The following is a 22,468-nucleotide window of genomic DNA, read 5'->3' as shown; positions in this document are numbered from 1 at the left end:
TTATCTAGCATTAAGATCCCTCTACAATTTTGTTTAATCCCACAGTAAAAAATCTGTTACCTTAGATTTAAGGTTGCTAAAGGGGAAATCCGACCAACGCAATCACTAAAGATCAAGAAGATCCTGAATTAAGGCAATTTACATTCATGTGCCTTAATAACGAAACATCACTCAAAGATCCCTCACCTCCACAACAAACTCCCTTACACTTGCAACATGTAACTAGTCACAGTGTACACATCAAATGCCTTCATTGTTCACTCAGATTTACAAGCAACCTTAACTCAGACCACAACTAGGTTAACACATAAACTTGACTGATGACATGCTCTGGTAAAGTCTATAATGTTATTTTTATATGAAAAAGTATGAAATCATAAAGTTGTATGTTATCGTGCTGCACAGAGGAATCTGATGTGTGCACAGTGGTAGTTATATGTTGCAAATGCAAGTGAAGTTGTGGAAGTAAGCAGGCATTACAAGATAGGTTACCTGACCTCATGATCTCCTTGATTTTAAGTAATTCAGAAACCTAAGCTGTAAGCAAAGGTTTTTGTTTGTTAGTGAGAATTTTCCAGGTTTTTAATAAATACTATATTTGTCAACTCCGATAGTTATTCACACAGCAAGCAGTCATCATTGACAAGCAGCAACCACCACAGAGCCACAATCCATACACACCCTCTTGGACCCTTGCATACAGCCCAGATTGCCTCCAGGCTCCCCACCCCACACAACTTCACTGTCCCCCACAGGCCCCAGCCTTTCAGTCCTGGTAACATATAACCCCGTCCAGGCTGGGCTTCCCACTGAAAAACAGAATGTCGTAGGGAATTAGGAGGGCATAGGGAGGGGCAGGTAGTGTGGATGGATTGTGCACAGCAAGGGGCATGAGGCTGGGGGGTATAGGCGCTGGAGGGGACAGCTGGACAAGGGAGGATGTAGAGAGCATACAGGAAAGCAGGCATGGACAGCGGCACCGGGATAATCTGTCGGGATTATGGGAGTGGCTGCTGGGAAGGGGACAACGGAGGAGGGGGATTTGGGCTGTGCAGGTGGAGAAGCGGGCTTGAGCTAGGAGCTGGGGGAGCAGAGTTTAGAGGAACTGTGCAATGACAAACCACAGGGGGCTCATCAAGGAGCTCAGCGCTAGGGAACCAGGGAGTTCTCCGCTTCCCCCACCACGCTCCCCACAGCGCCCTGCTCCCCCTCGGTGCTGCTGGGGTCCCCCTTATGCTGCCGCACGCTGAGTGGCCAAGGGAGCTAGGGGGAGCAGGGCTGTGGGGGGACCGAGCCCGCGGGGCAGGGTCTGTGCCGGGGGAGCCCCACTCCACTGAGCCATCAGCGCTGCCTGGGAGGACTCGGCGGTGCTCCCAGGCAGCGGGGCCGGGGAGCTGAACGGGTGCCTGCACCGGCCGCCGGCAAAGCAAGGACTCCACGCTCACAGCCCTGAGGGGCCCTGCGCGCCCCCACTCAGCCCGCTTCCCCCTTCAATTCCCGCGGCGCCTCCCAAAGGCTCCCCTCCACCCCCCCAGTACCTCTCCCCAGCCCCGCTATGGCCCCCGGCAGGTGTGCCAGGGAGCAGCAGCACCACGCTCGGCCGCGTCTCCGCCTGACCTCTTCCAGGGCCGCGCCCTCCTCCGCCGGCGCCCCCCCCCCGGTCCCCCCACCGTGCCTGCCGCCCAGCCCCTCCGCTCCCCGGGCCCAGCAGAGCCGGGGGCAGCAGCAGCGAGCGCAGCGGCTTTCCCCTGCCGCACGCCGGGGGCTCCCAGCGGGCGCGGGGGGCGGCTGAGTGCGAGCACCCCGCGCTGTGCGCTGGCGCGAGGGGTGCCGAAGTCCTGATTTCCATCGGCAGCACCCCCACTATCCAAACCGTCCCAGCCCCCGCCCGCCTAGCTGGGCTGGCCCGGGCATGAACGTGCAAGGGAGCTCGGACGCCGTGGTGACTGGGTCTCCGGGGAGGGGGCATTTCCAAGGCGGGCTCGCCGATGCTGCGCCTGCCACTGTCGGTGCGCGCTTGCGCTACCCGTATGCCAGCAACGCGCACTGGCTCCTCGGGAGCGAGCGTGTCAAACACGGAGCCTCAGCCCCACCGCCGGGCTGTGAAACGGGCAAGTCACCGCCTGCCCTGCCGTGCGGCTCACTGCGCCGGCAACCACCCGCCCCGCCAAAGCGGTTCGTTACAGACACGGGGCCAGCAGACGCTTCCGCACGAAATGAACGAGGCGGGCGGCCCGGTGGGACGCGGGTCGGTTGCGAAGGAGAAACGGAGCGAAGCCAAACTGCGCCCGGCCGGAGTGATCAGATCGGATTCATTGCCTTGATCTCAACCCCTCCTTACGTGTTTAAACAACACAAAGTTGTGTTTGTAACGCACCCTTCCCGGCCAGGCATCTGCCCCACCCCACCCCCAAACCTCCCCCCTCGGACCCCGTCTCCTTCTGCCCGCTCTTCGGAGAGACTGTCACTACGATGCACCAGAAGAAAGCACTTGTACCTATGTTTTGCCACCCGGGTCTCTGGCATCATTTGCATGTAAACATGTGTGTGGGGGGGAAGCCTCCTATATGGGCTGCCGTCCCTCCCCATACAAGTATTCGAGGGCGTCGTTGCAACTCCCCTGTCGCGGCGGCGAACTGCTGATCTGCGACCTTTCCGCGCCCCCCCCCGCCAAGCTCTTCGCCAGGAGGCTGCAGGCGTCACAAACGCTACTACGAACCGGTTCGTGTCTGCAGACTCTTTAAATAGCCACTAGCCCGAGTAATCAATCTTAGCCTGAACAGGCGAGGGGGGCTGCAGCTACGGACGAGCAGCTCCCCCTACAAGTGCGTCGGAAAAAAACTACTTGAGCATATCCTCGAGTCTAAAAATAACGCCAGGGTCTGCCCTATTGGGGAGGAAGGCAAAATACCACTTCCCCTTAGTTCCCTCACTTTATTGCCCGCTCTCCATCAGCAGCAGTTCACCAGCGAGTGACAACAACATCAGCCACCGCGGTCTCCCCGGCCCCGGAGGCAAAGCCCGTGTGTCCCTGCGGGGTTCACAGCCCCAGCAGCAGCTCCTGCACGACTGTTGTGTCCTCGGGAGGAGAAGGAAGCTGCGGCCAAACACACGCACTCAGTCATCTCTTTATCAACCCCTTGCCCCAACCTCCTCGCTTCGTAACTCCGGAAACCCCCTAAACTGCTACCCAGCATTTCGAGGCTCTCTCCCGACTAGGCTAACCCGAGACTCGCGAGCACCGTTCCTCCGTCTCCCACCCTGGAGAACGCACCGAGCGCACAATTCTTCCCTCCAGTGGGGAAATCTCAAGCCCAGGAGCTGGCAGTTCGGGGGTTTGGTTTGGTTTGGTTTTTAAGATTAGTGGATCTCGTAACTCATTTCGGAAGGGGGAGGGAGACCTGAAAGTCGCTAAGTCCGCGAAGCCTGTTTTAGCCGGCAGAGGGAAAAGTGCCAATAAACTTTTCCTTCTGCGCGGCTTGATTGCTTTAACATAAACCGTCTGTAGACCCGCTGGCAGAAGGCCTTTTAAACGGGGCATTTGACAAATTGCAAAGACAAGGGGAACGCGTAGCTCCAAAATAAACCGCCTGCCCTGCTCACAGACACTGACAAGACGTACGCTGTGTGTGCAGCGAGCTATCAACCCCCCCCCCCAGCACAACACACACACATAAACACACACCCTTGACTGCTGGGCTCTTACTTACGTTTTTGCTGTGGGAGAGATGCTTCCACTCCTTGTCCTTTTTGCTCCTAAATGCATTTGTCTGCATTTGTCCGAGCAGCGAAGATCTAACCGAAAACAGAAGCCAGCTCCAAACCGCTCAAGGTTCAGGTACTGTCCATGAAATCACCCCAGAGCGGAGGTCCCTTCCGAGCTCTTGGCAAGCCCTAGTGCGTCCCCCGCATGGTGAAGGGGCGTGACTTGGGGTTTCACTCTCAAGGGAGTCAGGGAGAGGATGGCATCAATATAAACCGGAGCGGAGCGCTCGGCTTCACACGTGGTTCGGAGACAGGAGCCTTTGCAAGTACAGCAGAGCCCTGCATTGGACTCGACGATCCGCTGCGGGGATGGGGCGGGCCGGGAGGGGACCTGCGGAGAAATCCTTGGCCGTGGTGAAGAAACAGTGCCCAGGTCACCAGAGCCTTTGCAAAGCGCCCGAGATGTCTAGTGGCGATGCACTGGCGCGCAGCCTTGAGCGCAGCCTGCCTCTGGCTGGGGAGCAGAGCCGCCAGCCGACCCAAGGCAAACCCTCCCCACCCGCGCTCGGTGTTAAATTTCACCGCTCCCTGATTTGCGATTACATCATCAAACCCGCCTCACCCCCGCCCGCCCTGGCCGAGCCGCGCAGAGCCCCGCAGAGCGCGCGCCTGGCCCGAGGCGGGGCGCACGCGGTCTCTGGGTTCCCGCCTGGGGAGGGAGCTGCCGCCGCAGCCGCCCCCTCGGCCGCAGCACTGTCTGCAAGTTCTAGCAGCCGCCTGCTGCATCGGCTGTCCTGGGAGCCCTGCACCTCTTGGAGGGCCAGAAGCGCCGCGCAGCCTTTGTGATCCTTTCTCGCACGCATCTGTCCAGAGGTGGCCTCCTAAAGCATCTTCTGTGTCCCTGCTCCCGCCTTCCTTCTCGCCCTCTGCTTTTTCTCCCCAGACACTTCCTTTCCCCTCTGCTCCTTCTGCTCCCTGCTCTCGCCCCCGAAGCCTCTGTCAGGGGGGCAGATTTAGCTCTACACCGAGGTAAATGAGAATAAGGCCAATGAAGTAATGAAGAGCCCCTCTGATTTACATCCACGTCCATGGGAGCGGAATGTAGCCCGGATAACAGCAGTGTACTTCCCTTTCTTGTCATGGGCCTGCTCCAGCTCCCACTGACTGAAGCCCATGCCTAAACTCCGGTGTCCTGCTCCATGACAGCCTTGTCACCTTATATTTACTCATTTAATAAAGAGACATTGCTAAGTCTCCTTTTCATTATACAATGACTCCTTCTTTCTAAGTATGACCAATTTAATAAAGAGGGGAGGTTTTGTTTCATTTTGTTTTTTGGAGCAAATCAATGATACCAGAATTTTTCAGAGTCCTTACCCCAATCTGCTTGTTTGCATGTTACCTAAACGGATTAGCAGTGGAGCAGTCAGGCTAAAAATGAAGGGGATGGGAGACATAAAACTGACGAATGTATTTAATAAACCTAAATGGTTAGCATCTGCTTAGATTCCTGCTGGGGTTCAGCAGCAAAGTCCTGGCAGAAAGATGTAGGCTCAAATAATATGTGGGGAATGGGGAAAAAAGAGGATGAAATGATATATAGAGAAAAATGAGTTTGCTGGAGGTTTTGCATCTCAGATGTAATTAAACCAGGATCTAAGAAAACTCTCTCTGGAAAATGTATGAAGAACAGATGTAATTTGGAAGCTCTATAATGCCAGAAGAAAGAGGACACCCTTTTCTGCCTTCTTGTCTTTTTCATTTCTTTTCCAATGTTCCTACCTTGCCTCAGTAACACAATATATTATATGGTGTTATCTTACATAGCGTCAACCTGCCTTCCAAAACATGCCTGATATAGAATTGAATAATACAAGACAGTGCACTATATACATTACAGAAAGAGTAGTACAAAGACCAATGGCCAGATGCCACAGTGCTCACTCAGGCAAAATTCCCATTAACTTTAGCTGAAGTTTTATTTGAGTGAGGATATTAAAAATTTTTCTGCACTAACAAGGGCTACAATTCCAGGGAACAAAGGTGGATCTAGAAAAGTTATCTGAAAGTTTTAAGCATTTATCTTCACACACATATATTCCTATTTCAACATCTGGAAACATCCAAAATGTATATTGTCCCACTGGCTACCATGATATTTCCTATTTATTTCAGTTTTTGAAAGGAAGGTGAGAAAAGCCGACAACATATTGTATTCCCACCCACATTTCTTTCATAAAAAAAAAAAAAAAACAGCCGCAGAACATGGCTATGTATGTGTTTGTTAAAGTGGGCATAATGCCTGTTCATTAGAGTATTATAGTGGTGGCCTTACCAGTTCTGTAGTGAAGGTTCTGTTAGCATTTCCATTTTAAACCCCACTTGAATGATCTCCAACAACTACAGCAAAACCAGTCAAGCAATTAGTTTTTGTGTATTTGCAATAAGCTGAGCTAAAACAGGTACATTAGAGCTTGCATTTGGCACTGCAAAATGCCTTCCAAGAATTAGCAGAAATCTATGAACCACTTAAACTGGATGCTATATAACCAGAGTTTTTAAACAATGTGACTTAACTCTTTAACATCAGATATAAAAAAGTAATGGAAAAAAACCTTGGGGGAAGGTTGAATACTGCACCAATCCTGTCCTTCACACTGACCGGAAGTAGAGCAGTGCTGGGCTTTTGGTGCATATGGGAGCCATCCTGCCAGCACAAGGCAAGATGGGGCAGAGTGACTACGTCCTTGGACTCACTTCATAGTTGTGCTGAGAAAGGAGCAGCATATCTAAAGCTTACTATACTCACAGCATACCCATGGGCTGACGATTTTGACTATGTCCTCATGGGAGAGTGGTGCACCATTCCTCACACATACTAGCGCTCATGAGTCCCCTCAATTTGCATAGCTAGCTTCAGGGGTGGCTATGGGGGCCAGGAAAAGGGTTTTCTTGCACCCTCTTTTTTTGCCCCTGTTTCATCCAGTGCACTCCCACATCACAGGGTAGGATTTAGCTGTGTCCATACTCAGGTGAGGCTGTGAGGTAGTTTCTCACTTCCCCTGATGTTCCTCACTTGTACAGGCAGCCAACCATCTCTTGTATTTTTAATGTGTCTAATGTGATTCTGCAGTTTATTATTAAATTAATATCACTGAAAAATAACACATCTACACGGCACTTTTCACCCACCGCTCCCAAAAGAGAAGTGCATAAGAACAGTTACTCTCATTTTACAGATGGTGAAACTGAGGTACAGAGAAATCAAATGACTTGCCCAAGTTCACACAGCAAGTCAGTAGCAGAGCTGAAAACAGAAGCCAGGTCTCCCAACTCCTTGTCCAGTGCCCTGTTTTTCAAATAGACTGCAAATCATGTATTAATCACCATACTGTACTAAAAATCAATCAATAACAGCCTTATTCCTTTACTCAATGTGCCTTCTCCATGCATTTTGACATGTTTTAATGCACAAAATCCCCTATGTGTAAAGCAATCCAGTTACATGTGTTTACCTCCAGAACTATATATAGTGGTCTGTATACTTTTGAGCAATAAAAACTGTGCTTGACAGTGAAATTTGAGTTGCACTTCCTAAGATGAGTTTTTCCCAATTCCAGTTTTTCAGTATCTCTTGCCATTTCTCCTTGACCTCAGTCTATCACTGATTTATCTTATCTCTCAAGCAAATCCTGGGGTTACTGGGATCTAAAATTAGTTCTCTCAATATTGCTTTTGCCTTTCCTCCAGGGCTGCAGGCTGTTTCAGCCTTTTCTTTTTCTAGCAGTTCTCTCCTTTGATGAACCAACTTGTTCACTGACACATTGCTAAACTCCACTCTTCAAAGCACAGAGCAGGGATGGCTCATAGATGATGCGAACTCGTCTGAGGTATGGAAGATGGTTCATACAGCTGATTTCTCTTTCTAGAAAGGAAATTCTATAGACAGCAATGGTCAGAATTTTTCCAAGACCTTGATATAACACAAAATTAATAGGATTTTTCCCCATTAATGTAGGGCATGACATTGTATAGGCCATGATTCACAATTAGGATCTGATTCTTCTCCCACGGAAATCCAGCGGAGTTTTACCATTGATTTCACTGGGAGTAGGAGGGGACCTGTACATATTTTCTGGTTCAGTCCCACAATGTGGGAATTTTGGCAACAGATCTGCACTGCAATTGAGGCCACTTAGGAGATTTATTTTCCGTGTACATCACAATACATGGTGGTAGGCTACATACCTAAATTATTGGAACGTAATGTAGCAAAATGTTTATTTAGAATTCTATCAGTGGCAGCCAAGAAGTAGATAACACTGCTCTGGTAAAAGAAAGAATTGTCAAGCTATCAAATATGGATTTAGGAAATCCAAGAAATGGAAGGATGTTTTTGATGGCTAAATTAACTGGCTAAATTAAAAAGATGGACTCCAGTTTTAAAAACTTTAAGACATTTCAGTTCTGTGTAGAATGTGAAAGGAACAGAATTGAAATAACTAACCCAGGTTTCTTGGGTTTTTTTTTTTTTTAACTCTAGTTACATACATTTTTTTCTATTAAAGAAATTAGTATGAAATGCAGTATCTTCTGACTCTTGGTTTTATTTTGACTAGAAGTCTGGAAAGGCCTTTAAAATGAGCACAATACATATGACTTATTATTATGATTCTATCCCTTTAAATTTTCTATTAGCAAACTGGAAAAGTAATTAGCATACAGTTATATTGTTCTGAGTTCAGACTGTAGGGTAATGTATTTTTCTGTCTTGCAGGAACAACATCAGAAACCGAGAGAGAGAGAACAGAGATTGAGTTCAAGCCTGTATACTAAATGTGGCATGTATCACAAAGGCAAAATAGCCAAGCAGCACTGAGATTCCTTAAGACATTCATTTAGAACCAAAAACAAAGGAATATACCCAGCAAGGAATGAGAAAGCACAGAAAAGAGCAGTGAACTGCGATAGAAAGCAAAAGTTCCAGACCACAAGGTTCCTGTGATTCAGTCTGAGAAAGGTGTTGCAGTGAAGCCAACATACTTGCAATTGTTACTAAGACCTGGCAACACTAATTCATAAAGCCGCTTCAAAAGTAGCAAAAAACCACCATAAAGCTGAGTAAAAACTTGTTGAAAAGATTGAGACACACTATTAATACAAACCATGCAGAGGAAATTCTATACTTGATACTACGAGGCTTTATTTAAGTGATGGTGTAGCATGTGCCATCCCAGGATCTATGAGAAAACTAGCCAAACACTCAAGAAAATACTAAGGGGAAGGAAAAAAGTTGGTCAGGAAACACTAGAAAAGTGATAAGCCAATGGGTAGGGAGGGGGAGAAGATGCAAGAAGGGAACTGCAATGTAAGAATTTTAAGAGTGCATTGGCAATGGACCAGAAGACCCACATCATTACATCTGACAAATAGGCCAATCTGCCTAGAGAGAGGCATGGTGAATTTCCATCTCACAGTGCGGATCTGTAACCTCCTTGCAACTGGCAAAGGAAGAGCCCTGAAAGGATCCAGAAAGAAAATGGTGATTTTAATCTTTATTTGTTCTTCATCCCATCCTTGCTAGAGCAATTTGTAACCCAGAGAAGAGTACAGTGGATAGGATTGTTTGGAAATAAGCTTTTTTCTGGGATATTCACTGTACCGAAAACACACATAGTTAGAATCTTTGGATCTGATAGAGAATTTGTATTCACATGGTCAAATCATAACCTCCACAAGAAAGTCGCGAGAAGCAGAGAACAACAGGGGTCTCAATCAGTGGATCTTCCTACAAATCTTCCCATCAGGGAGTAGGGATGCAAATCTAGCCAGTAGAAGATCAGAAATCCCTGGGGAAATCCCATGCATTTCAGAGCAAACAAAGAATGCCAAGGCAACTGTGCTAATTCCTCAGACCCTCTTTCCCATGACAGGAATGGTTCCATTAGGAGCCATGCTGTCAGTGGCTCTCCACCAATGCCTGAACCAAGCTGGGAGAGGGACTGGACAGAGTGAAACGTAATACCGACAAGGTCAACATTATCTTATGCAAAGAAATCCTTATGAGTTTAGAGGAACCTGCTGCTATGGAAAGCAACAGAACAAACGGCTTGTAAATATTTAGCTTGGCACAGATGAAAATAGAAGTGCTATCAGCCATTTATGCCAGCTGAGGTTTCAGACGTGTCAATGGGTCTAAGAATACCCCTAACATTGTGATCCTCTTGGGATAATAGCAGGCAATCTCCCTCAAAAATGGGGGAAGAAACCACTCCTGCAAAATCCTTCTCCCATTCGGCCAGCACCATATCCATTTTATCTGAATGTCATTCAAATCCCAATCTCAGATGAGCAACTGAAAGCCACAGCCACGGCACCATTCAGGCCTGACAAAACCAAGTCAGCAATAGTGGTCATCCATGTAGTCATGACTTTGCCACCCAGCCTATCTTGCAATCTTCCCCAGTGGCTTCCCAGACATGAACAGAAGTGTTGAAAATGGAGAGTGTTGCAAAAACCCACATAGGAGACCCCTTGGGGCAAATAAACATTTGCCTACAAACACGCTTTGGCAAAAAGAGAAAAGACACAACCAATCTAGAGTGAGGCTCTCCACCTCAGCCTGGCTCTGCCAACCAGCTAACAAAACTCATGTAGTATTAAAGGTCGCTGATACTATTAGAGAAATAAGCATGGACACCCTGACAATTATCCACTGCTAGGCTCCCAAACCTAAAAAATCAGATCTTCTAGGCCTATTCTCTATGGAAGAGTTTGAGAAAAAAAAGCCATTTCTGAATCAGTGGAAGGGATAGTTAACTTTAAAAAAACCCAGTTCCTTACTCCTAAAAAACCTTTCTTGATGACCATTTCCACCTCCTCTCATGGCAAAACTAATATTTCACTTCCAGGTTTTTGCGGAATAAATAGCTTTTTTAGTGCTATCTTGCAAGCTACAAGAGTTTAATCTCCTCTGACTTTGAGGCATTCCCACTGCAATCACCAATAGAAGTTCTCAGTCTGCCTCTGCCAAATTATATCCTGGCAATAGGAGGGAAACTGAGGTACTGTGTTCAGATCTGGCAAAGACTCAGCTCTGCACTATCTGCCCTGGAGTCGACGTCAGTGTCTCACACTGTATTTCCAACTCCATTCTGATGCAAGTTTTCGTATATAAACATAGTCAAAAATTACTCCCAGATCACTGTTAGTCAATACATATGCATTAAGCATTGTATACACCAAAATAGATATTCCCATAGTATTAATACTACACATTATATATGGGGGTGTTGGGAAGTTATGTTAACTTAATCTATTATGGTTTTCCCACAATTCTGTTCACACGTCAAATATCCCACAACACTTTGCAAAGATGAAGTCAGCTTTGGCACTAGAAAATAGGAAAACTGTCAAAGCAAAGATGAATGAATACTGTATACCAAGTCCAGTTAGGGAGTACTTTAATGGCTCATCAACAGTTGGAATGTAGTATTCAAAACAAGATACACGAAAGCATAGGGAGATACCAAAGGCAAAGCTGGCAAAGTAGTGGGTTAAATTTCAACTTTAAATGACTATAGGGATCTTTTAGCTTGTAAATAACATAATATAAGTAAAAGTGGGTTTGAAGCACACTTTCTGTGTAAGGTCAGCATACTGTGAATCGCTTACCAGAAGGAGGCTATGTATGTCTGCTCTTTGTATTGAACTGTTTGTCTTTAGCAATAAGTTTGATTAACTTTGGTTAGTTGGTCTTTTAAATATTTTTAATAACAATTGACTATTTTAATCAATATCACAGAAGAGAAAAAAAATCACAGAAAATCTACAGTCTGTGGTCTTAGAAATGATGCCAAATAGAAACAATCAAGGTGGCTGGGTAAGCTCCATTTTTGCAGTCCCAAGTATGAAACAGAGCAAAATAATGATGAAATAATTTGCATTTTTCTTCCTAAAACCTCAAAGTAAATTGCAAGGTGAATAAGTATTTGCCCCATTTTACACACAGGGAAAGCAAAGCACAAAAGATTTTAAGTAACTTGTCCAAGGTCAAACACCCAGTTGTTTCAAACAATTGACTAACAGACAATTACTCTGATCTTTGAAGTAAGTCACTCTACACTTGAAGCATTTCAATGTGATTTTTAAACAGCCTAAGAGTTTGTCTTGCCACACTGTGTACATATCATATGGAACCGTCAAAAAACAACTGCTACAGATCACTGAAATTAGTAATCTACTGCTAATGATATCTGTTGACAAAGCTCACCAAAACTGTAGCATGATTTGCAAGTTCAATAGGTGTATACTAATTAAAATAGAAGTTACAGCATTTCCCACCTTCCTTTTTGGAATAAACATGTTGATATCAAAATCTTTCAGTGCTAGTTAGTTCTTTGTACAGTGGGAAAAAAATCCACAACCAACCCAGCACCCTTGGAGCTTGGCATCTTTATGGGTTAGCAAAGTTTCTTGCCTCAGAATCCAAAGGGAGAAAGTCAAAAGTATCTCCTAGCATGACTCATTTTTGTACCATAGGCAATTAACTTCTAAATTAAGAATTATAGATCAGGCATGTAGGACTGCAGCAAAACAAGTTTCTATTCAGAAACTCCCAAGTGGATTCTTTAAGTAGACATCCTCTCAAAACAGCAGACAGCTGAAAACACGGAGCTAGTAGACCAAAATACATTGGCTGTGTAGCTCTTCAACACTGATATTTTTAAGGTTGTAGTATAATTACCTTTTAAAAATCCTTTACAGCTGTAGTATCAACATAGCATGGTATTTTTAATAACCTATTTTCATAGCCTGGGTAACAGCAGTGTAGACATGGGCTGGATCCTGAAAAAAACCGGACTTCAACTGGATTATGTGTAAGAGTGAGTATTGTTCAAGAGGGTTAAAGGACTGGGCCCTTAAGTAGCTCCAATATGGTTTCAGCCCAGAGAAAGCATATCTGATGGCACTGAATGTTCTCAAAAAGTGGAGGGTAATTAAAAAAAAAACAATCAAATCCCAAACCAACCAATCAACAATCTCTAGAAACAGAGTCGAGAGAAAAGATGGACAGCTGAAGCAGGAGTTTTCCTCCTCAGATTAAACATGAGATCCATCAGGCCAGAATTGCTAGGAGAAGAATTTTTAATACAATGAACTATAAAATCCTCATGGTTTGTTTAATCTTCAGCTGTTGCCCTAAAAATAGTCCAAACAGTTGAACACCAGATGAGTATGACTAACTATTTGTATACATAATCTTTATTTATATTACACATACACAAAACTTCCCTATATTAAAGTAACATTATGAAGATTATAAAGTCAATAGCTCAGACGTTAGGAACCTGTGCTGTCTTAATTCACCTCCTTTGGGCATATGCACAATGGTGCAGCCTTTAATTAAGTGATCACATACTATTTTTCCTAGAAGACTCCTGCTTCATTCCATGTACAGGATGGACTTGCTGTGGGGATGAATCAGGGTTTTCCCAGTCCCAGTGTCCTTGCCCAGCCATTCCCAAATTCCCCTTCACCTTCTAGCTTCTTGTTCCCAGTCTCCTTTCCCAGACAGTCCTGGTTTCCCCCTTCCTGGCTCTTCATTTGATCTGCCTCCCCAAGGCCCAACCTTCAGTCACTCCCCCAGCTCTTAGTCCCAGCATGTTTGCCCAGACAATCCCAGTCTGCACCGACCCCTCTCCCAATCCCAGTTCGCCTCTTTCACCGATTCCCTAGACTCTTTGTTCCAATCTACTCATCTTGTAACCTGTATTCAGACTAGGCAGCTTCCTCCAACATGCTGTCTGGGTTCAGCTCGGGGATCACTAAAAGCACAGGAGAAACAGTTCAGGTGCATGGACCCATCCCCCCCACAAATCTGCAAAAACCCAGACCTGCAGTTACAGGGAAAGTCCTGCTCTTCCACAGGTTAGAGCATGCCCAGTATGGACAGAATCTTCAAGGAATTTATTTACAAAGCTCTAGCAAGTCATTACTGGGCATGTGCAAACTGCAATTTTTCTTTTCTTCTTTTTATACAGTATGAAAAAGTTTAGACAATCACAGCTCACAAAAATCAAAATAAATTTAAATCCTTAGTGACAGTATTTATATGCTATTACATCACTCCTTTCCTGTGGAACAGTATAATTTTTACCTGTGCTCCACCAGGGAAATAACTTTTTATATCCACCCTAATTCATGCAAGCACAGCCTTCAAAGCAACCACCTTGGAGTGGAAAGTCTGAGGGCTCTGCAGTTTAGACCATTCCAGTAATGATGAGGCAAAAAAAAAATCCCTTCTTTTTTCCAATATATTTTGTTGAATTTCTTGGATCCCTTTTCTAATTTTAAGAAGTGTTTATGGCATTGGAGTGTACTCACAATAATGGCATTTATGGTTATCAGATGTTTTAGCTTTGCTATAGGATTGCATGACATACAAACAGCCTACCACCATGAACATTAACCCTTAGCTGTTACATTTCGATGGTTTGTCTTACATAAAGTATGCTGACACATTGTCATGCATTCATCGCAGAAATGGAGGAAAACAGTTTAGAAATTTTATTGCAAAATGAGTTTGTTATTGGATGACAAAGACTTGCTTGCCTTTACAAGGAGAATCTTAGTTATTGGAGGAAAGATGTTTAACAATTAAAATATACATTAAAAAACTGGATGTATTTTCCTTACATGTTTTCAGACAATTTGTCCTACTCTTGAAGTGGAATTAAAATGATTACAAGATCCCTTCCCATGATTTAATGTTATTTATAACCTAAACATGTCAATTTCATGTTGTGGAGTTCAGTGGGGTAGTTGGGGAAGTATGAAATGAATTGAAAAAGGATTTCCTGCTGAAAACTGGGCAGGAGTATCAGAGTTCTTGTCCGGTATAGCCCTATGGCCCGAGGAAGCCAAGTTTGTGAAATAGTGGGAAAAAAGTCTGAGGAAACTGGCATACAACCTGTTAAATGTTCCAAGGAAAAATCTCTTTTCAGAGCTACCCAACAAATTTAATCTCTGTTTTGCTCTCTGTATAGGCAAATGGCCGACACCACAAAATTGGTTGACTTAATGTACCCTCTTAATGTACCACACATGCACATCATCTGAAAGCTTATTTTGTCTACTTTTCGGGGAGTATGATGTGAGGTTGTCAAGTGGTGTTGTTACCATAGAAAAAGGGATAAAAATCAACACATTTAAAAATAACCACTTTAAATATTTACATTTGTTTCTGTTAATTTAATGACTATGAATATTTCAAGACATAAAATTGGATTTCTTTGTGATCTCAAAGCATCACAGCAACAATCAAAAGGATAAGACAAAAATCAAATAATAAATTTGTAGAAGTATCATTGAAATGTAATAATACTGGTGAAATGTCTAGTCAACATTGTAATTATCATCTTGTTCATCATTACCCCTGTTGAGAGTGCGTGAGTTACCAGAGTCTTCATTGCCTTAGCATTGGCATAATTACATAATTGGCATTAGTACATAATTCTGTGCAGGGAAGATTGTGCACTAACACCTTCTGATACAGGGTCAGATGCCATTGGGCGCTCGAAAAATACAGGAAGTAGTTCATGATCCACATTTTTCCATCAGCGTTGCAATGGTGATCCAATACTGGATTTACTTATGTGCAAAGACATCCAAGTCTTTGTTTGCCGAGATGCCCTTTTGACATGCTCTTCAAAACTGTCCTCACATAGTGGGAGTTTGACCAGTGACTTGTCCCTTTTTAAGCTGGATTGAGGTGCAAGAATTCAGGTCTTTTTAGATCTCCTTTTCTTTTTCACTCTGGACACACAACACGACAACCAGCTTCCTTGCTGCAGAAATTGAGGCTTGTCTGTGATTCTCTCCCAATTTGGCAAGATCTCTAAAGTGGTAAGCTCCCTTTGTTTTGACAACACTAAACAGATTCCCTCCCCCAATTCCAAATAGGGATGACACAAAGTCATATCCTGTTAATGCTTGTGCAGCAGGACGTATGCTGCAGAAGTCAGGAGTGAGTGCATCACAAATCGCATGCGCAGGTGTGAAGCGACACTTGTCAATTGTGCTGGTAATGGTGCCTGTTTCTATCCACATATCATGTATGTGTTCCATTTTTGGAAAGCAGTGAACAGCAAGGATTAAAGCATCTGAATCAAGTGATCTAATTACTACAGTTCCTTTGCACCAAGAGACCCAAAAGCCATATGGGAACATGCAGAAGCATCCTTATGTCCACTTCCGTTGAGTCTATACAAGTCTTGTGCTTCTTCAACACCTATACTGGTGATGGACTTTGCTACTTCACCATTGCAAAAGCCTTCAGCAAGAAGTCATGTTTGTACTGTGTGTACTCACTCACTCTCAGGTGCATTCTGAACCATATATTCACAGAAGAATTTTACATGTGACTGATTGTTGAATGCCATGTTTAGAAACTTTTTCCATGGAGGCAATTACCTGTATTTCTGGAATCTAACCTTAGATCCCGTCCAGTATTGTCTTTCTGCAGTTTTCACAGAGTATCTCTTGTCAGATCTGTCAAAGACTTTGATTACAGAATTAGCTCTGTCAAATCCTTTTGGGACCTGCCTCACGTGCTCAGCAGCCAATTCATCGAATGTGTGATATTTGTCTCCAACCATCATTTGCATGACAGCAATGGCATCTCTGAGATACACTGTGGTTTCTTTGTTGCATGCTCTTAACACATGGATTCTTTCAGCTTGACCTTTTAGCTGATACCCTAATTCTGCTTTATCTGTTCTTCTCATTGTTCCATTAGCCTGAAAGAGGGACATAGGCATAGATCCTACTGGGTGACTAAGAACAGTTGCCACTGAAACATCATCTCTGAGTCTGGCTAAGGACAGGAGTGTGTGGAAAAGAATTTTTGGAGTGATAGCTGCTGTGGGTGCCCTCTCTCTTGCCAGACTTAAATTTTGTCTTCTTGGCCATGTAAGCAAATGTTTTGATCTCAGATTTCTTGACTGGGCTGAAGAACCTGTGTCCCTCATCAGAATCAAGTGCACTTCTCACAACTCACTCAATTTGTTCTTCACTAACATCTGCTATTTTCAGTAGAGACTCTTGTACATCTGATGTTACATGCAATCTAGTAGATATAATGATAAGCACCTCTGATTACAACTCTATGCTGCTCATCAATGTGAGCACTAAGGATACTGCCAAGTCTGACCCTTAGCAGATCAGTAGTGACTACAGGGATCTGGGAGGTACGGTGAAGGAGTCAGGGGAGCAAGTTGTGTTCTCGTCCATCTTCTCATTTGAGGGTAAGGATCCAGGCATGAACTCATTCATCCTGGAGATGAATGCATGGGTGTGCAGATGGTGTCACCCGGAGGGCTTCAGCTTCTTCAACCACGTGATGCTCTTCCCAGAAGAGATGAGGTCCATCTGACCAAGAAGGGGAAGAGCATCTTCAGGTACCAACTTGCCAACTTAATGAGGAAGGCTTTGAATCAGATTCAATGGGGGCAGGTGACAAAAGCCCACAGGTAAGTATAAAAACGTTGACATTAACAGAGCATTAGATTTTGGCAGGGTGGGGCTGGGAGTGGGGGAGGGCATGGGAAAGTACAATAGGATCAAAGGAACAACCAGAAAAGATCAGTGTGGTAATCTGATCAGCATTTTAGATCTCTGTACACAAATGCAAGGAGTATGGGGAACAAACATGTACTAATACTTCCAGTTCCTCCTGAGCTAAATTATGATTTAATTGGCATCAGAGATATTGCTATACAGGGTATAGCTCATTTAGAAAGGATAGGCAGGGGAAAAGGGAGGGTGGGCTGTATTGTACATAAAGGCTATATACACGTGTTCTGAGGTCCAGAAGGAGGTGGGAGGTGGACAAATTGAGAGTCTCTGGGTAAAGATAAGAGGGCTACAAAATAGGAGTGATGTTTACTAAAGATCACCAAATCAGGAAAAGGAGGTGGATGAGGTATTTCTAAAACACCTAACAGAAATATCCAAAACACAGGACCTGGTAGTAATGGGGAACATTAACTACCCAGATATCTGTTGAGAGAATAATACAGCAAAACACAAAATCTCCAGTAAGTTCTTGGAAAGTATTGGGGACAACTTTTTGTTTCAGAAAGTGGAGTAACTGGGGAACAGCCATTTTAGACTTGATTCTGACCAACAGGGAGGAATTGGTAGTGAAGCTGGCGGTAAAAGGCAATTTGGGTGACAGTGATCGTGAAATGATAGATTTCATGATTCTAAGGATAGGAAGGAGTGAGAGCAGCAGAATAAGGATAATGGGCTTCAGAAAAGCAAACTGTAATAAATTCAGAGAACTGTTTGGTAAGGTCACATGAGAGAAAAATGTAAGGCCGGTCTACACTAGGGGGGGGAGGGGGAAGGGGTTTGATCCAAGATACGCAACTTCAGCTACGAGAATAGCATAGCTGAAGTCGATGTATCTTAGATCGACTTAGAATCACTTACTTCACATCCTCGCGGCACGGGATCAACGGCCGCCGCTCCCCCATTGACTCCGCTTCCGCCTCTCGCCATGGTGGAGTTCTGGAGTCTACGGCAGAGCGATTGGGGATCGATTTATCGCATCTACACTAGATGGATCACTACCCGCCAATCCGGCGGGTAGTGTCGACGTGGCCTAAGGGACAAAGGAGTTTGGGAGAGCTGGCAGTTCCTCAAGAAGACAATATTAAACACAACTTCAAACTATATGATGCAAAGGAAAGATAAGAAATAATAAGAGGCCAGTATGGCTCCATCAGGAGCTCTTTAATGACCTTGAAATCAAAAAGGAATCCTACAAAAAGTGGAAATATGATCAAATTGATAAGGAGGAATACCAAAGATCAGTACAAGTATGTAGAGACAAAATCAGAAAGGCTAAGGCACAAAATGAGTTGCATCAGGCAAGGGGCATAAAAAGCAATAAGAAGAAGTTCTTTAAATACATTAGGAGCAAGAGAAAGACAAAGGAAAGTGTAGGTGCTCTATTTAGCAAGGAAGAAGAGCTAATAACTGATGACATCAAGAAAGCTGAAGTGCTTAATACCTATCTTGTTTCATTCTTCACTAAAATCTGTGGTTAATGGTGACCAGATACTCAACACAATTAGTACTGATAACCAGGGGGAAGGAACACAAGCCAAAATAGGGAAAGAACGGGTTAAAAAATAGTTAGCAAAGTTAGATGTATTCAAGTCTATGCGGCTTGATGAAATTCATCCTAAAATACTTAAAGAACTAGCTGAAACAATCTCGTGGTCATTAGAAATTATCTTTGGGAACTCCTGGAGGACAGGAAAGGTCTCAGCGGATTAGAGAAGGGCGAACATGGTACCTATCTTTAAAAAGAGGACCCGGGGAATTACAGACCAGTCAGCCTAACTTTAGTATCTATAGAGATACTAGAGCAAATTATTAAACAATCAGTTTGTAAGCACCTAGAGGATACCAGGGTTATAAGGAACAGTCAGCATGGATTTGTCAAGAACAAATCATACCAAACCAATCTAATTTCCTTCTTTGATAGGATTATTGTCCTAATGGATAGGGGAGAAGCAGTAGGCATGTATCATGTATGTGTTCCATATACCTTGATTTTAGTAAGGCTTTTGACAGTTTCACATGACATTCTCATAAGCAAACTAGGGAAATATGTTCTAGATGAATTTACTATAAGATGGGTGCACAACTAGCTGAAAGACCGTACTGAAAGAGTAGTTATCAGTGGTTTGCTGTCAAATTGGGAGGGTGTATTGGGAGGATATTGTGAAGGCCAAGACTATAACAGGGTTCACAAAAGTAGTAGATACATTCATGGAGGATTGGTCCATCAATGGCTATTAGCCAGCATGGGCAGGAACAATTCCTAGCCTCTGTTTGCCAGAAGCTGGGAACGGGCAACAGGGGATGATTACCTGTTCTGTTCATCCCCTCTGGGGCACCTGGCATTGGCCACTGTCAAAAGACAGTATACTGGGCTAGATGGACCTTTGGTCTGACCCAGTATGGCTGTTCTTATGTTTTTATATTCTTATGTATCTAAGGTGGTCCAACAGGGGTCAGTATCTGGTACTCGTCAATATTTTCATTAATGACTTGGATAATGGAGTAGAGTATGCTTATAAAATTTGCAAATGACACCAAGCTGGAAGGGGTTGCAAGCATTTTGGATGACAAGTTTAAAATTCAAAATGATCTTGACAAATTGGAGAATTGGTCTGAATTCAATAAGTGAAAAGCACTTCACCTAGAAAGGAAAAATCAACTGTACAACTAGAACATGGGGAATAACTTTCTAGGTGATAGTACTGCTGAAAAGGATCTGGAGGTGACAGTGCACCAGAAACTGAATATGAGCCAACAATGTGATGCAGCTACAAAAAAAAAAAAAAAAAAAGAAAGAAAAAGAAAAGAAAAGAAAGCTAATATAATTCTGGTGTGTATTAGCAGGCATGTGTTATGTAAGACACAGGAGGTAATTGTCCTGCACTGCTCAGCCCTGGTAAGGCCCCAGCTGGAGTACTATGTCCAATTCTGGGCACCACAGTTTAGGAAGGATGTGAACAAATTGGAGCAAGGCCAGAGGAGAGCAATAAAAATGATAAAAGGTTTAGAAAACATGACCTATGAGGAAAGGTTGAAAAAAACTGGGTATGTTTAGTCTTCAGGAAAGATGACCAAGGTGGGACCAGATAACAATCTTCTAGTATGTTAAGGGTTGTTATAAAGAGGACAGTGATCACTTGTTCTCTATGTCCACTGAAGGTAGGACAAGAAGTAATGGGCTTAATCTGCAGCAAGGGAGATGTAGGTTAGACATTAGGAAAAACTTTCTAATTATATAGGTAGTTAAGCTTTGGAACAGGCTTCCAAGGGAGGTCGTGGATTGGGTGCCAATGTCCACATTTTCTTAAAACTGTCCCCTGTAACGTCTAGAGGCTGTAGCTAAAAATACCTTAGATTCAGATATCTTGAACTGATAACTATTTGTACAGTTGTGGAATAATTAGCCTAAATGATCTCTGCAGACCAGAGTAGCAGCCGTGTTAGTCTGTATCCGCAAAAAGAAAAGGAGTACTTGTGGCACCTTAGAGACTAACAAATTTATCTGAGCATTTGTTAGTCTCTAAGGTGCCACAAGTACTCCTTTTATTTCTGCAGACCAGTTATAAATTAGCATTACCTTGTAAAAGGCCGAGATTTATTTTTGACATTTTAAGAGTTGCCAAGACAACTGCAGAGCACAGTAAACTGAGATTTTGTGTAATACTTCTATATCATCACTGCAATCCCAAGTGTTTCACTACTGCAACTATGAATATAACAATATTACTTTGTAGGTGAATGGGGAGCGAGAGACAGAAGTTGAGTTCCATTCATTCAAAAATTACAAAACCAGAAATTCTGGTTTTAGGAATCAGACCCTTAGGTGGAGTAGTTCACTTTATTTAAAATTCCAAAGCAGACATGTTATCTTATACAATTTGGCAAAAGAGTCTTGTTAAACAAAATACATAAATAGTTTCTCAATTAATCCCACAAAGTGGAGTTACCAATCCTCATCTAATTTATCCCTACTATCTTCCTTCTTTAAATGGATTACAAATCAATAAACTCTAAGGAATAATCAAGGATTCTGAAATAAACAAGAAAAAGAATGGTTTCAGAGTAGCAGCCGTGTTAGTCTGTATTCGCAAAAAGAAAAGGAGTACTTGTGGCACTTTAGAGACTAACCAATTTATTAGAGCATAAGCTTTTGTGGGTTACAGCCCACTTCATCGGATGCATAGAATGGAACATATAGTATATACACATACAGTACTGATGAAGTGGGCTGTAGCCCACAAAAGCTTATGCTCTAATAAATTTGTTAGTCTCTAAGGTGCCACAAGTACTCCTGTTCTTTTTGAAGAAAAAGAATAAGTATTACATTTTAAACACACACTTCTGTGAACGATCAATAATAAATGTAACAACTTTCTATTGACCAAAGATACTCCACATGCTTCGTTCTGTCTGTGAGTACCCTCACTTCCTCCTTGGAATTTCCAATAGGGAATCAGTGTACTGCACTGTCCTTACTTTATTTATCTACTTATTCACAATGGCATGCTTTACATTTCATTACAGATCAGATCTGATGTGTTCTTGAGAGAGAGAGAGAAAGAGAGAGAGAGAGAGAGAGATTTGATTTTGCAATGATCTCAGGGTTAATTCATAAAGAGCACTTTCACAGTTGCACAGAGGTCCCACAGTGTTATGCCAGTTCTTTTCAATTATCTGGCTTCACAAATTCTAGCTCCAGAAATCAAACATCTGTTTTATGTCACTGATCATTGATCTCAGACAGCTTGTCATTTTAGTGCCAGCTGAAAAGTGTAATCAAGCACATCCTCAATTTTCCAGAGCAAAATTGCCCAGATAATTTTTTTGTTGATGATAAACAATGCTAATAACCTCATGGCCAATGATCTTCTATACTGGCCCTCCTCCCCCAACGCTCCCTTCACACAATTTTCCACTGTCTTCAGCAGTCATGATTGATATCACAATGCTGGTAATGTGATGCCTACTATCTGTTCCCTTGATTCTTTCTCAAACTAGATCATCTCTATGCTTGTCTCACCATGTCTAATTTTTGCATTGGTCTCACTCAGAGCTGGTTGCTGGCTGGGTTTTCCTGCAATTAAGATGTCAGTTGTCGGGGAGTTAGTTTCGGTTGTGAGATGTT

At 43.6% G+C, this 22,468-nt stretch overlaps 1 protein-coding gene across 1 annotated transcript in view; it reads right to left on the bottom strand.

Moving 5' to 3' along the window:
* The window catches only part of COL24A1 (collagen type XXIV alpha 1 chain), a 248,411-nt gene extending 231,918 nt beyond the window's left edge, over nucleotides 1–16,493 (bottom strand). Inside the window, exon 1 of the mRNA XM_077825362.1 lies at nucleotides 16,200–16,493. Coding sequence (XP_077681488.1) covers nucleotides 16,200–16,493 — 294 coding nt within the window. The remainder of the gene's footprint in view (nucleotides 1–16,199) is intronic.
* Nucleotides 16,494–22,468: the final 5,975 nt, after the last annotated feature.

The sequence above is a fragment of the Eretmochelys imbricata genome, chromosome 8, assembly GCF_965152235.1.
Source record: "Eretmochelys imbricata isolate rEreImb1 chromosome 8, rEreImb1.hap1, whole genome shotgun sequence".
In the NCBI taxonomy this organism is placed as follows: Eukaryota; Metazoa; Chordata; order Testudines; family Cheloniidae; genus Eretmochelys; species Eretmochelys imbricata.
Note: the sequence above shows the minus strand (reverse complement) of the source record. Positions and strands in the feature narration are given on the sequence as shown.